This window comes from Nyctereutes procyonoides, unplaced genomic scaffold (assembly GCF_905146905.1).
Source record: "Nyctereutes procyonoides isolate TBG_1078 unplaced genomic scaffold, NYPRO_anot_genome, whole genome shotgun sequence".
Lineage (NCBI taxonomy): Eukaryota > Metazoa > Chordata > Mammalia > Carnivora > Canidae > Nyctereutes > Nyctereutes procyonoides.
Genome location: NW_026575052.1, coordinates 50,762,965 through 50,777,818, shown reverse-complemented (window position 1 = coordinate 50,777,818; position 14,854 = coordinate 50,762,965). Strand labels below are relative to the sequence as shown.

Here is a 14,854-nt window from a genome sequence, read left to right as displayed (position 1 = left end):
CAAAACCCTGAGATCATGACCTGAGTAGAAATCAACAGTTGGTCACTTATCCAGCTGAGCCACTTAGGCACCCCCTGATGATTCATTGATAGGAGGAATAGTATGTTCTTATAGGGAAGGAGAAGTTGTTGATAGCCACCTCTGGAGATTATTTACTGCAGGGGAAATTGTAGTAAATGTTGTCTTAATAATGTATTTACTTCTTGGATATGGTCATGTGTTATAGATTTAGTAGAATTTTCTTTTTTGAGATGCGTGGGTGGCTTAGCAGTTAAGCACCTGCCTTCAGCCCAGGGTGTGGTTCTGGGATCAAGTCCCACATTGGGCTCCCTGCATGGAACCTGCTTGTCCCTCTGCCTCAGGATCACTTTTTTTTTTCTTTTTACCAGTTTTATCAAGATGTAATTGACATTAACATTGTATAAGTTTAAAGTATACAGTATTAATTAGATAACACTTACGTATTTAAAAAGATTCCTGCAGTAGTGTTGGCTAACCACCTTCACATTGTCATATAATTACCATTTATTTTTTGTGGTAAAAAGATTTAATGTGGGATCCCTGGGTGGCTCAGCAGTTTAGCACCTGCCTTTGGCCCAGGGCATGATCCTGGAGTCCCGAGATCGAATCCTGTGTCGGGCTCCCTGCGTGGAGCCTGCTCCCTCTGCCTGTGTCTCTGCTTCTCTCTCTCTCTGTATCTCTCATGAATAAGTAAATAAAATCTTTAAAAAAAATTTAACGTATACTCTCTTAGGAAATTTTAAGTATGTAATACAGTACTACTAACTATAATCACCTTGCTGCACATTAGATCTTGTTTATCTTATAATGGGAAGTAGTCTAACCAACATCTTCCCATTTCCTCCATCCTCCCCTCTCCCCCAAGTTTCTTTGTGTAACCTAGTGCTGGGAGACTAAGAAAAGGCATTAAAAAGATAAGAGATAACTAGTATTGATGTACTGGAATCAAACTGTTTCTAGTAGCATTAAAATAATAATTACTGGGCTCTTTTGTGTTTTTTCCACTTTGTGTTAAGTTTTTTCTGTAAGACTTTAAAAGCCTAAAGATCAAGGAGGTGGCTCTCTTCTTGATTGCCTGTCTGTTCTGGAAATTGTTGGATAAAATTTGAATTACAGGAAGAGGGAATTTCATACTGCCAGATTTGTTCCTACCAAAACTCTCACTTAGCTCATGCTCTTGATATCACGTGTATATTAAGAAACTTGAGGCTGCACCTGATATTAATATTACACTGTATATTAACTAGTATTTTTTAAGTATTTATTTATTTATTTTAGAGAGAGAGAGTGGAAGGAGTGGGAGAGAGATCTCCAGCTGACTCCCTGCTGAGTGCAAAGCCCAAAAGGGACTTGCTTGCTTCTTTCTTTCTTTTTTTTTTTTAAGATTTAATTTATTCATGAAAAACAGAGAGAGGCAGAGACATAGACAGAGGGAGAAGCAGGCTCCCTGCAGGAGGCCCTATGTGGGACTCGATCCTTGAACCAGGATCACGCCCTGAGCCAAAGGCAGATGCTCAACTGCTGAGCCACCCAGGGGTCCCAAGGGACTTGATTTAATGACCCTAAGATTATGACCTGAGCTAGAGTGAAGAGTCCCAGGCCCAACTGACTGAGCCACATGGATGTCCTAACTAACTAGAATTTTTTTTTTAGATTTTATTTATTTATTCATGAGAGACAGAGAGAGAAGCAGAGACATAGCAGAGGGAGAAGCATGCTCCCTGCAGAGAACCTGATGTGGAACTCTGGGATCACAACCTGAGCCAAAGGTAGAAGCTCAGGGATCCTTGGGTGGCTCAGCGGTTTAGCGCCTGCCTTCGGCCCAGGGCTTGATCCCAGAGGTCCAGGATTGAGTCCCACTTCGGACTCCCTGTGGGGAGCCTGCTTCTCCCTCTGCCTATGTCTCTGCCTCTTTCTCTTTCTCTCTCTCTCTCTCTCACATGTATAAATAAATAAAATCTTAAAAAAAAAAAAAAAAAAAGGAGAAGCGCAACCCCTGAGCTACCCAGGTGACCCTAACTAGAATTTAAATAAAAACTTTGAAGAAAAAAAACCAACAAGTTAAAGTTGACTAGGCTGTCCTTTTTCTTTTTTCTTTTTTTTTTACTTAATTCATAATGTTTTCATACTTTTCCTATTGTCCAATCAAAGAACTACTGCTTTCCTTGCTACCTCCTCTTAATCTCAAAAATGCTCTCAGAATCCTCAAGTAGCACCACCGTAATGATTATATAGGTTAAACATTCCCTGCAGGTTAATTGGTCAGATTTGCCATATTAAAAACTGCCTATGAGACTTAATGATTTGTCCTTAATATCAGGAAGTATAAAATGTTTTTAAAACAGGTAATACTCATTGGACCCAGACCTTTCCCCAGCCTAACTATAGACTTGAATTTTGTCTGGCCTTTTCCCAACTCATGCTGCTGATGAAGTAGAAATTCTTTTAGAGTGTGAATTTCATCATAGAAAAACAAACTATTCATTTTTTTCTTCCCCCCAAGACACTAATAAATGCCTCTATTACTGTGTAAGAAGATATTTGATTTAGACGGCACCTCAAGTGATTTCAGTGTGGACAAAGAGCTCCTATCTCTAAGCTTACATAAAATGTAATTTTGAAAAGACATTTCTTCAGATATACCTATTCACACTTTTGTTAATACTGTCTGGTGTCTAGTTTTGAAGGTTGGACCATTCCAGAGAGACACAAAAATCTTTTTCTGTTGGTATTTTGAATCATTGTTTTTTTTTTGTTTTTTTTTTGTTTTTTTTTTTTTTTTTTTTTTTTAATCATTGTTCTAAAATACAATCCCAGGCTTGAGATTTGGTTTGGGCATTATTTGTTGTTGTTGTTGTTTTTAGTGAACTGTATTTTCTGTGCCTTGATGATTATATGAGATAGCTTTGCAAATACGTAGCCAGTCTTCTAGCATAGTAAAATTTAATAGTTTAGTTGACTTTGGTCACCTATTTTATGTCAGAGAATGTCAGTCTATACAAAGACTGATTTAACTGGACAAATTCACCATTGAACTCCCTGGATTAGTATTGGAGAACTTGTGAAAGGGAAAAAAACTGTGCTTTGGGATTGAAGAGTAAAGTCTATGAGAAGTGTTACTTTTTTTTATTTTTTAAGATTTTATTTATTAAAAAAAAAAGATTTTATTTATTTCTTCATGAGGGACAGAGAGAGAAAGAGGCAGAGACTCAATACAGGCAGGGGGAGAAGCAGGCTCTCCAGAGGAGCCTGATGTGGGACTCAATCCCGGGCCGCGGGATCATGCCCCGAGTCAAAGGCTGGAGCTCAACCACTGAGCCACCCAGGCATCCTGAGAAGAGTTACTTTTAAATTTCAAGGATTTATTGTTCTAAGTTAACAGTTTATATATATTTCAAAACATCAGAAAACCAAAACTTAACCATATGCTACTTATTAAAAATAATACCTGCAGGTTTTTTAGAGGGTGGAACATAGTTTTACAGGATAGAATTGGACATAAGATGTCATTTTTACCTCTTCTTGAAGTTCCCATTGTCCTGCAACTGAAATTAACACAGAAATATACCAAGATAATTATATTAATATCCATTCATTTCCCTATTTTCTGTAGCATGGGACTTTGGTACATGATTATTTTTATGCAAGAGTGTGGTGGTGACCTTAGACAAAATAAGTTCTTTAAGTTTCTAGTTTGCTACATAGTTGCCAGTTGAGGTGGAATCAGCTAGAGGGTTGTACAAGATTCTGGTTACCTGAATGCTAGGAAAGGAGCTTTTCCTGACATTTCAGTATTTTCTTGGAAGCTTAGTGAGTGGTGGAATCTTTTGGCATAGGTGCTCCACCAGCTGTCTAGCTCATACACTCTTACCATCCACCTGGCTATGTGCCACCCTCATTTTGGAGATAGAGTATTGAAGAGCATGACCACTGCTTCAATAATTGAAAGGAGAGGGAATTTCAAACCCTGATAGGTACCCCGTATAGAGTCTAACCTGCCCTGACAACCTAGCTACCACTGCTTCTCAGCTCTAGGAGTTATTAACAAGGAATAGCTGTTTGCCTGTTTTGCTTTTGGTACCATATGTGCCTACTTGATATTTTTGTCTCCTCTACCTATTACCTAAGTAGTCTTCTAGAACAGTTGTGCTTATATATATTTTTTTTAAAGTATCTTCAACAGACACTTTGTGGGCGCTTCCCATAGACCAGGCATTGTGGAGAGCTGGAGGCCAAATCCTTATTTTTCATTTAATGTTGAGGGGTATTAAATAATCACACAGATGAATATGAACTAGGATGCAAGTGCAATCCCAAAGCATAGTCAGTTTCTGTTTCACAAGTTCTCCAACACTAACCCAGAGAGTTCAAAATGGTGAATTTGTCCAGGTAAATCAGTCTTTCTATAGACTGACAATGTAGTAGAATGTTTCTAGGATCTTGGACTGGTTGAAATTTTTTTTTCAAGTTTTGAAATGAGTAAATGGTAGTTTATAGAGGTAAAATAAAGTCTGGGAAAAGTTCTTGATCTTCAGTAATGAACAAAGAATATTCAATTATAACAATATTTCTAAGTAGTTGCTGCTGAAGAGCTCAAAGAAACTGCTTGTTCTTTGGTATCGTCCAGTCTCACCCAAAAATCCCTGTTCTAGGGATGCCTGGTTGGCTCAGTTGGTTAATTGTCAGCTCAGGTCACAATCTCAGGGTCCTGGGAAAGAGCCTGGTGCCTGACTCCCTGCTCAGCGGGGAGTCTACTTCTTTCTCTCCCTCTGTTTCCCTTCATGTGCACACGTGTGTGCTCTTCCTCTCTCTCAAATAAATAAAATCTTGTAAAAAACACCCAAACTTCTTCTATTCAAGTTCAGTAATTAAATTAATATATTTTATATGTATCACTGTGGACTATCTCCTGACATTATCAGTGACTAAGCCAAATAGACTTTCTCTAGGAAGTTTATGTGCTTTTGTTTATCTTCCCATTGACAGGTGATTGATTCTGCTTGTACTGTGTTAGGCATTCATCCATTCATTCAGGCATTTGAGTGCCTCTTATATTCCAGTCTCTGGGAAATGGAGTAAAGAATATATCTTGTCTCTCACTCAAAGAATTTATAATTAAGGATTAAAGTGGGGACCCCTGGGTGGCTCAGCAGTTGAGCATCTGTCTTTGGCTTGGGACGTGATCTCGGGATCCGGGATCGAGTCCCACATCGGGCTCCCCACGAGGAGCCTGCTTCTCCCTCTGCCTGTGTCTTTGCCTCTCTGTCTCTGTCCCTCATGAATAAATAAAATCTTTATTTAAAAAAAAGGAGTAAAGGTGAGGGTATATGGAAGTTAACTTTTGATAGTTACAGATGAAAAATTGAACATGAGGGCTCAGTAGTTGAGCATCTGCCTTCGGCTCAGGGCATGATCCTGGAGTCCTGGGATCAAGTCCCACATCAGGCTCTCCGTGGGGAACCTGCTTCTCCCTCTGCCTGTGTCTGCCTCTCTATCTGTGTATCTCATGAATAAATAAATAAAATCTTTTAAAAAATGGTCTTTATAGTAGAAGGCAGCATCAGTAACATTTTACAGTGCCAAGAGAATTAAGTCTATCAGATCAGATAATTTGAGATTTTATAATTTGATATTGTCAGAAATTACATATTTCTCTTTTAAACTCATCTAACTATGAGTTGATATCTCCCAATTTTTTAAGATTTATTTATTTATTTATTTATTTATTTATTTATTTTAGATTTTATTTATTTATTTATTTATTTATTTATTTATTTATTTATTCATGAGAGACACACACACAGAGACAGGCAGAGGGAGAAACAGGCTCCACACAGGGAGCACGACGTGGGACTCAATCCTGGGTCTTCAGGATCACGCCCTAGGCTGTAGGCGGCGCTAAACTGCTGAGCCACCAGGGCTGCCCAGATTTATTTATTTATTTATTTATTTATTTATTTATTTATTTATTTATTTATTGAATTTAATTTATTTATGATAGTCACAGAGAGAGAGAGAGAGGCGCAGAGACATAGGCAGAGGGAGAAGCAGGCTCTATGCACCGGGAGCCCGATGTGGGATTTGATCCCGGGTCTCCAGGATGGCGCCCTGGCCCAAAGGCAGGCGCCAAACTGCTGCGCCACCCAGGGATCCCAAGATTTATTTATTTAATAGAGACTGTGCAGGGCTCCATCCCATGACCCTGAACTGAAATCAAGAGTTTTGTGCTTGGGGTGCCTGGGTGGCTCAGTCAGTTGAGTGTCTACCTTCACCTCAGGTCATGATCCTGGGGCCCTGGGATGGAGCCCCATGTCTGGCTTCCTGCCCAGCAGGGAGTCTGCTTCCTCTCTCTTCTCTCTTCCTCTGCCCCTTCCCCAACTCAAGCATGCTCAGTGTCTATCCAATAAACAAATTAAAAAAAAAAAGTGTGCTTAACAGACTGAGCCTCCCAGGTGCCTCAATAATATCTTCAAAGCTTTAAAACTCTGTAATTTAAAAAACTTTTAAGGTGATTGGCTAGCTTAATCTGTACACGTGACTTTTTTTTTTTTAAGATTTATTTGAGAGAGAACAAGAACACATGCATGTTAGTTGTTTCTAATTATTTTGAAATATTAGTTTCAACTGGGCGCCTGGGTGGCTTATTCAGTTAAGTGTCTGCCTTTGGCTCAAGTCATGATCCCAGAGTCCTGGGATCGAGTCCCATATCAAACTTGCTGCTCCTCCGGCAGCCAGAGCCTGCTTCTTTCTCCCTTTCCCTCTGCCTGCCACTTCCCCGGCTTGTGTTCTTTCTCTCTCTGTCAAATAAATAAATAAAGTATTTTTAAAAAAATTAGCTTCAAAAAAAAATTAGCTTCAACCATTATGCTGGACGTAAAAGTAGGTACTAAAAGTTAAATTAACATTTCTGTTGGAACTCTGCTGGTAAGACAAGAGTTGGGTAGGGAGAAGGCAGTGCTATAGTGATGACGGCTTCCCTTCAATGTGTTTTAAAAATGGAACACACCTTGTCTTTCTAAGTCTCAAATCCCTTTCTTGATTCTTCATTTTGTGCTATCATTTTGCACGTTACCTCTCCTTCCCATCTTGTTGTTACTGAGTTTTCTAGCATTGCTCTTTTGTCTCTTTGCTTAATTCATCAAACATAAAGGTAATCAAGATTTAGTGTGCATCATAATTTTGTGGCGGGGAGGGGGGGCTTGTTAAAACACACATTATAGAATATATTCCAGAATTTCTGATTCAGTGGGTCTGGTTGGGTAGCCAAGTTTCTTGTGATGCTCCTGCTGTGCCAAGACCTCATTTTTGAGAACTGGTCTAGGTGTTCTTTCTTTGCATTGCAATCATCTTAAAGGAGCTTCAGGTTAATTTCCTGGGCAGCACAGAAATTCTCAGACATTTTAACTTACACATTTCAAATATTTTAGATCCAGACTAAAGAAGCATGGTATTATAGAACATCACTTCCTTACTCTCCTAATTACTAATATATTTTTCTTGGGTTAGATACTCTCTGTCTTGTTTTCTTATAAAATTGGGAATTGGTCTGGGTGATCTCTTCTGACTTTGAAATTACAATTTTTTGAATCATAATCTGTGCTTAAACCTTCTCTTATCCTTTAAAAATACATATATTTTTTAAAGATTTTATTTATTTATTCATAGACACAGAGAGAGAGAGGCAGAGACACAGGCAGAGGGAGAAGCGGGCTCCATGCAGGGAGCCTGGCGTGGGACTCGATCCCAGGTCTCCAGGATCACAGCCCAGGCTGCAGGTGGCGCCAAAGCGCTGCGCCACCGGGGCTGCCCCCCAAAATATATATTTTATTTATTCGTTTGAGACAGCATGAGCAGCAGGGGGAGGCAGAGAGGAGGGAGAAGCAGATTCCCCCCTGAGCCAGGAGCCTACCTGAGCCAAAGATGCTTAACCAAGTGAGCCACCCAGACGCCCTTCTATGGCTTTTTTTTTTCCTTTTTTTTTTTTTTTGCTTTTTTATTTTTTTTAAAGATTTATTTATTCATTCAGAGAGAGAGACAGGCAGAAAAACAGGCAGAGGGAGAAGAAGCAGGCTCTGTGCAGGGAGCCCGATGTGGGACTCGATCCTTAGTCTCCAGGATCACACCCTGGGTTTCAGGCAGCGCCAAACCGCTGCACCACCGGGGCTGCCCCCTTCTATGGATTTTTAACTACATTTCCTACTACTATCTTTTTTTTGTTTTAGGAATATGATTTCCAATGAAGAGATATGCAGGGATAACAACAGTGCCTTACATTATTCCTGAAGAATATCTATTTTCCAGAGGATTTAAAATGAATCACTATTAAATAAAACAGAACAGTAAAACCTCTGAAAGCCTCAGGTATTTCTGCATTACAGTACTAGAGCAAAAAGGAACCTTCTTAACTCTTTGAGGGGATGGGGTCTTGGAAGGGAGATGTAGATTTTCTTTTCACTTGCAAGTAATCAAGTTAGACTTAGTTGGTTAAAGTTAATATTTCTGTTAGTTATTTTTAAACAACCTTTTCCCAAATCTTAACACTTTTATGAAGCAAAATACAGATGGCATGGAACAGAGATTTGTTTCACCATTTTGGTCTTTACTCTGTGGCATAAGGTGAAAGGAACAAGATGGGAAAATGAAAGGTTACAGTTAATTTCTTAGAAAAATGGCTCCAAAGTCAAGTTTTAAGAATTCTAAATATACTGCTATACAAATCAAAGATCTTTGCTGGTGATAATTAGGATAAAAGAAGATTTATGGCTCAGATGGTTAAGCGTCTGCCTTCCGCTCAAATCATGATTTCTTGGTCCTGGGATTGGGTCCTATGTCAAGATCCCCAGCTCAGCCGGGAATCTACTTCTCTCTCTCCCTCTGCCTTCTCCTCCTGGTCGTGTGTGCATGTGTTCTCTTCTCTGTCTCTCAGATAAATAAATAACAAAAGTCTTTTTAAAAATGCATACAGGGGTACTTGGGTGGCTCTGTTGGTAAAGCATCTACCTTCGGCTCAGGTCATAATCCCAAGGTCCTGGAATCGAGATCAGCATCCAGCTCCCTGCTCAGCGGGGAGTTTGCTTCTCCCTCTCCCTCTGCAGCTCCCTCTGCTTGTGCTCTGTCAAAGAAATAGGTTAAATCTTTTTTTTTTTTAAGATTTTATTTATTTATTCATGAGAGACACAGAGAGAGGCAGAGATACAGGCAGAGGGAGAAGCAGGCTCCATGCAGGGAGCCTGACTTGGGACTCCATCCTGGGTCTCCAGGATCACCCCTAGGCTGAAGGTGGCGCCAAACCACCGAGCCACCTGGGCTGCCCGGTTAAATCTTAAATCATAGAGAATTAAACCTTAAAATAATTAAATTAACTGGTATTAGCTTATGGGGCTGTTTGAACTAAGATGAAAAATAGGAAAGTAACAGAGAAAATTATTTATAACCTTTGATCTTTAAAAATATTAGTTCTGCTATATAACTAGAAATAAGGGGAGTATATAGCATCAAATAATTTTTTAAATTGAGTACTCCAGTAAAATCTGTAGTTTGCTCCTATAATAAGACCTTCATTTTAATATTTTTTAGATTTCAGGGGGTACCTGGGTGGCAGTCAGTTAACTGACTCTTGGTTTCTGCTTAGGTCATGGGGTCGAGCCCCAACTTGGGCTCTGTGCTCTATGTGGAGTCTGCTTAGACTGACTCTATCTTCCTCTCCCCCTGCCTCTTCCCACTTCTCTAAAATAAAGAAATTCTTTACTATTTTTTAGATTTCAAGGAAAGTTAGAATATAAAATCTTTTTGGAAATGAAGTATTATTGGGGTGTGTGGCTGGCGCAGTCACTGGAGCAAGCGACTCTTAATCTCAGGATCATGAGTTCAGGCCTCCAGTTGGGCATGGAGCCTACTTAAAAATCTAAAAAAAGAAAAAAATTGTGTATTTTCTACCTGAACTGTCAAAGTTTCCTCCTCCCACTTTTTCCTAAATTTCTAAACATGCTTCATTTTTCTATTGCTCTTTCTGCAGAAAAGAAGGTTTTCAGTAAACAAATTCCTTGATTTTTGGTTTTGTCTTATCCCTAGTCTCATTCCCAGTAATGTATAATTTTGCTGTATTATATATAAGATGAATTTGTATATTGTTTCTTTTAGAATAAAAAGTCGAAGAAATTAAAGATAGAAACCCAAATGTTAAACAAAAAACTGCCTGATACACGGTACCTGGGTGGCTCAGTTGGTTAAGTGTCTACCTTTGGCTTGGGTCATGATCCTGGTGTCCTGGGATTGAGCCCCGTGTCAGGTTCTTCCCTGCTCAGGGGGGAGCCTGCTTCTCCTTCTCCCTTTGCCCCCCACCTCTGTCCCTGCCTGTGCATGTGCTCGCTCTTTCTCAAGTAAAAATAAAAATCTTAAAAAAAAAAAAAACTACTTGATAGGTTATTTCTTCTGCCAAAAGTAAGTGATCTGTCTAGATCAGTGCCTTTATTAAAATTTAAGATTGAAGGGCAGCCCCGGTAGCCCAGCGGTTTAGTACCCCCTTCAGCCTGGGGTGTGATCCTGGAGACCCGGGATCAAGTCCCACGTCAGGCTCCCTGCATGGAGCCTGCTTCTCCCTCTGCCTGTGTCTCTGCCTCTCTGTCTCTGTCTCTCTCTGTGTGTCATGAATAAATGAATAAAATCTTTAAAAAAAAATTTAAGATTGAATTTCAGTTTCATCCTAATACAAAAATATCAAATTGTGTAACTTCTATATTTATTCAGTCTAACGGGTTTTCACTATTTGATTACCCTCTAGGTGGTTACAACTTTTAATAGCTGTTTTATTTTAATCCAAATTTATCAGATCATGTGATATTTCAATTAATTTTTCAAGAACCTCTAAACTATTTTTCTTAGTGGCTGCATCAATTTATATTATTACCAGCAGTGCACAAGGATTCCCTTTTCTCTGCATCCTCACTAGCACTTGTATGTCTTGTGTTTTTGATAGTAGCCATTCTGACAGATGCGAGGTGATAGCTCATTGTGGTTTTGATTTGCTTTTCCATCATAAGTGATGTTGAGCATCTTATGTGCCTATTGGCCATTTATATATCTTTGTTGGGAAAATATCTGTTCAGGTTCTCTGCCCATTTTTTAATCACACTGTGAGGGGATTGGTGTTGAGTTGTATGAATTCTTTATATATTTTGGATATTAACCCCATATCAGATCAGTCATTTGCAGATATCTTCTTCTATTCAGTAGGTTGCCCTTTTTGTTGTTGATGGTTTCCTTCACTTTTTAGTTTGATATAGTCCCAATTGTTTATTTTTGCTTTTGTTGTCCTTGCCTGAGGATACAGATCCCAAAAAATATTGCTATGACAGATGTCCAGGAATATACTGCCTCTCTTTTCTTTTAGGAGTTTTATGGTTTCAGATCTTATATTTTTAAGTCTCTAATCCATTTTGAGTTTCTTTTTGTGTATGGTGTAAGAAAGGGATCCAGTTTAATTCTTTTGCATGTAGCTGCCAAGTTTTCCATTTATTGAGGAGACTGTCTTTTCTTCATTGTATATCCTTGCCTTCTTTGTTGTAGATTAATTAACCATATAAGCATGAGTTTATTTCTGGGCTTTGAATAGTGTTTTGTTGTTATTTTTAGAGGGCTAGAGGGGGCAGGGAGAAGCAGAGGGAGAATCTTTTTTTTTTTTTTTTTTGCAGAGGGAGAATCTTAAGCAGGCTCCATGCCCAGCACAGAGCCCAATGCAGGAGCTCGATGTTACAGCTCTGAGATCGTGACCTGAGCCAAAATTGAGTGTCAGATGCTTAACTCACTGAGCCACCTAGGCACCCCATGGGCTGTGAATACTTTTTATTGTACTTTTAAAATACCAGATTTTACTGCTATTTAAAGATAGAATCTGAGGTACCTGGCTGGCTAGTTGTTAGAGTACACTACTCTTGATCTCAGGCTCATGAGATTGAGCCCCACATTGGATGTGGAGATTACTTAAAAAAAACTTTTTTAATTAAAAACATAATCTGAAACTGCCCTTTTTTCCCCCCAAATATTTTATTTATTTATTTATTCATGGGAGAGAGAGAGAGAGAGAGAGGGGCAGAGACACAAGCAGAGGGAGAAGCAGGCTCCATGTAGGGAACCCAATATGGGACTTGATCCCGGGTCTCCAGGATCACGCCCTGGGTGGAAGGCAGGCACTAAACTGCTGAACCACCCAGGGATCCCTCTAAAACTACCCTTGTTTTAAATCTCCAATACCAAGCCAAGAGGAAAAGGAATAGGATATGATTTGCTGCCTTGTGGTTTCTTCAGGAATTCCCACCCAATAACAAATCTCAAGTTTGTGGGCTCTTAATGTTAAAGTGACTAAGAAGCTGGCATCTGGTTGTAGAGCATTACTACAGGTAGATCTGTCTCTGATTACAAAATTTTATGGTGGACTTTATTACCTCAGCCTTTTTATTTTTTATTTTTAAGATTTTATTTATTCATGAGAGACACAGAGAGGCAGAGACATAGGCAGGGGAAGAGACACAGGCTCCATGCAGGGAGCCCGATGTAGGATTCGATCCTGGAACTCTAGGATCACGCCTGAGCCAAAGGCAGATGCTTAACTACTGAACCACCCAGGTGTCCCTACTTCAGCCTTTTTAATATATCCAGCCTTTTTTTTTTTTTTAATTTTAGTAGGATTCTTTCCTTTTCTTTCTTTCTTTTTTTATTTTTAAGATTTTATTTATTTATTTATGAGAGACAGAGAGAGGCAGAGACACAGGCAGAGGGAGAAGCAGGCTCCATGCAAGGAGCCCAGCGCTGGACTCCAGGATCACGCCCCAGGCCAAAGGCAGGCGCTAAGCCACTGAGCCACCCAGGGATCCCCCCAGCCTTTTCAATCTATCCTTTTTTAATTTTTTTCAACTACCTTTGGAACCCTGATAGTCCATATCACCTGAAAACATATCAAAATATTGTCAGATGGTCTCATATATTTGAAATATTGATGACTTCCACAACTAACCTAATAGTTTAATGGTATAAAAATTGGCCTTTGGGCAGCCCCGGGGTGGCTGAGTGGTTTAGCGCTGCCTTCAGCCCGGGGTGTGACCCTGGAGACCCAGGATCGAGTCCCGTGTCAGGTTCCCTGTGTGGAGCCTGCTTCTCCTTCTGCCTGTGTCTCTACCTCTTGTGTGTGTGTGTGTGTGTGTGTGTGTGTGTGTGTGTGATGAATAAATAAATAAAATCTTTTTAAAAAATTAAAAAAATAAAAATTGGCCTTGAAGGTCAACTTCTTTTTTTAAAGATTGATTGATTGATTGATTGATTGATTTATGATAGACATAGGGGGAGAGAGAGAGAGAGAGAGGCAGAGACACAGGAGGAGGGAGAAGCAGGCTCCATGCAGGGAGCCCGACGTGGGACTTGATCCCAGGACTCCAGGATCGCGCCCTGGGCCGAAGGCAGGCGCTAAACCTCTGAGCCACCCAGGGATCCCCTGAAAGTCAACTTTTTTGAAAACTAATATGAAAACTAATAAATTTTTTACTTTAAAACCATTTTTGTAGCTCTTTAGTATATAATACATGTTTACTTTCCTTATAGTTATCTACTAAACTCTAAACAAAGCAAAAATGATCCACTTTTTAAACATACATTTGCATTAAAGAATCCAAAATATTGGGTCACCTGGGTGGCTCAGTCATTTAAGCATCTGATTCTTGGTTTCAGTTCAGGAATACATTTTTTTTTTTAATTAAATTTTTCTTTCCTTTTTTTTTTTTTTTTTAAGTTTTACTTGAAGAAATCTCTCCCTCTCTGACTTTGAAACAGTGTTCCTTAAAACAGTGTTCCTTAAAAAGCTTTACTAATGGGTTAGACAATATTGGTATGAGTGAAAATTTTATTAATTGGTAAAAGTTACATTTATGTTGAATATATTTCCTTTATTTCTGTTTTCTTAAGGAATTGAATGACCTGGCACGGGACCCCCCAGCTCAGTGTTCAGCAGGTCCTGTTGGAGATGATAGTAAGTATTTAAAAGGAATGATGGAGTAAAACTGCATAACCATCTGCGTCTGGGAAACTCTAGGACTGATGAACATTTCTCTCTTAAGATTATTTTTTGCATGAAAAGACAATTATGCTGTAGGGAAAATGCAGTGTTTACCCTTACTTTTCCATAAAAGATACAGTTCTGTATGTATCCCATTTATAGTATTCATTTAGAACCTTTGAACCTTTTCTACCACATATTGTCTGTGTAGTTTTTCCAGCCCCTTCCTAAGTATCCTTCAACCCTTCTGGGTATTTTACTGGGGTAAAATATTTGAGGTTTTACTTACAAGTAGCTACTGTCTTTTAAGTAAAATAATACTCAGTATGATAGGGGATAATAGGGAGAGATTTTTGTGTGTGTGTGTCCTTCCAGTGGTTTATATTTATTATTAGTTTATTTAGTATTAGTTTATGTTTGTGAAGACAGGTAGTTTATTTCTTCTCTCTCTCTTATTTTTTAGGTAAGTTTATTTCTAATGTCCAATTTATCTGCTTAATCCTCTATAAAATAATTTACTAGGCCTTATCACACATGTTGGATAATAATGTGTTTTTGTTTCACTTTGTCTCAACAGTTTTTCCTCCTTATACCATCTTCTAGCTTCTTTTAAAAGAAGGATTTTTGGGGCAGCCTGGGTGGCTCAGCGGTTTAGCGCCGCCATCAGCCCAGGGCCTGATCCTGGAGACCCGGGATCGAGTCCCACATCAGGCTCCCTGCATGGAGCCTGCTTCTCCCTCTGCCTGTGTCTCTGTCTCTCTCTCTCTGTGTGTATGTCTCATGAATAAATAA

The 14,854-nt window shown here is 39.3% G+C and overlaps 1 protein-coding gene across 3 annotated transcripts in view; it reads left to right on the top strand.

Moving 5' to 3' along the window:
- Positions 1 to 14,854, top strand: part of UBE2D2 (ubiquitin conjugating enzyme E2 D2) — a 55,376-nt gene that overhangs the window by 25,161 nt on the left and 15,361 nt on the right. For 2 of the 3 annotated variants that reach the window (XM_055331705.1, XM_055331704.1), the window contains one exon: positions 13,972 to 14,035. In XM_055331705.1, the coding sequence (XP_055187680.1) occupies positions 13,972 to 14,035 (64 nt within the window). Of the gene's footprint in view, positions 1 to 8,243; positions 8,383 to 13,971; positions 14,036 to 14,854 lie in introns of all 3 variants that reach the window. The other variant, XM_055331706.1, reaches the window with a different exon arrangement.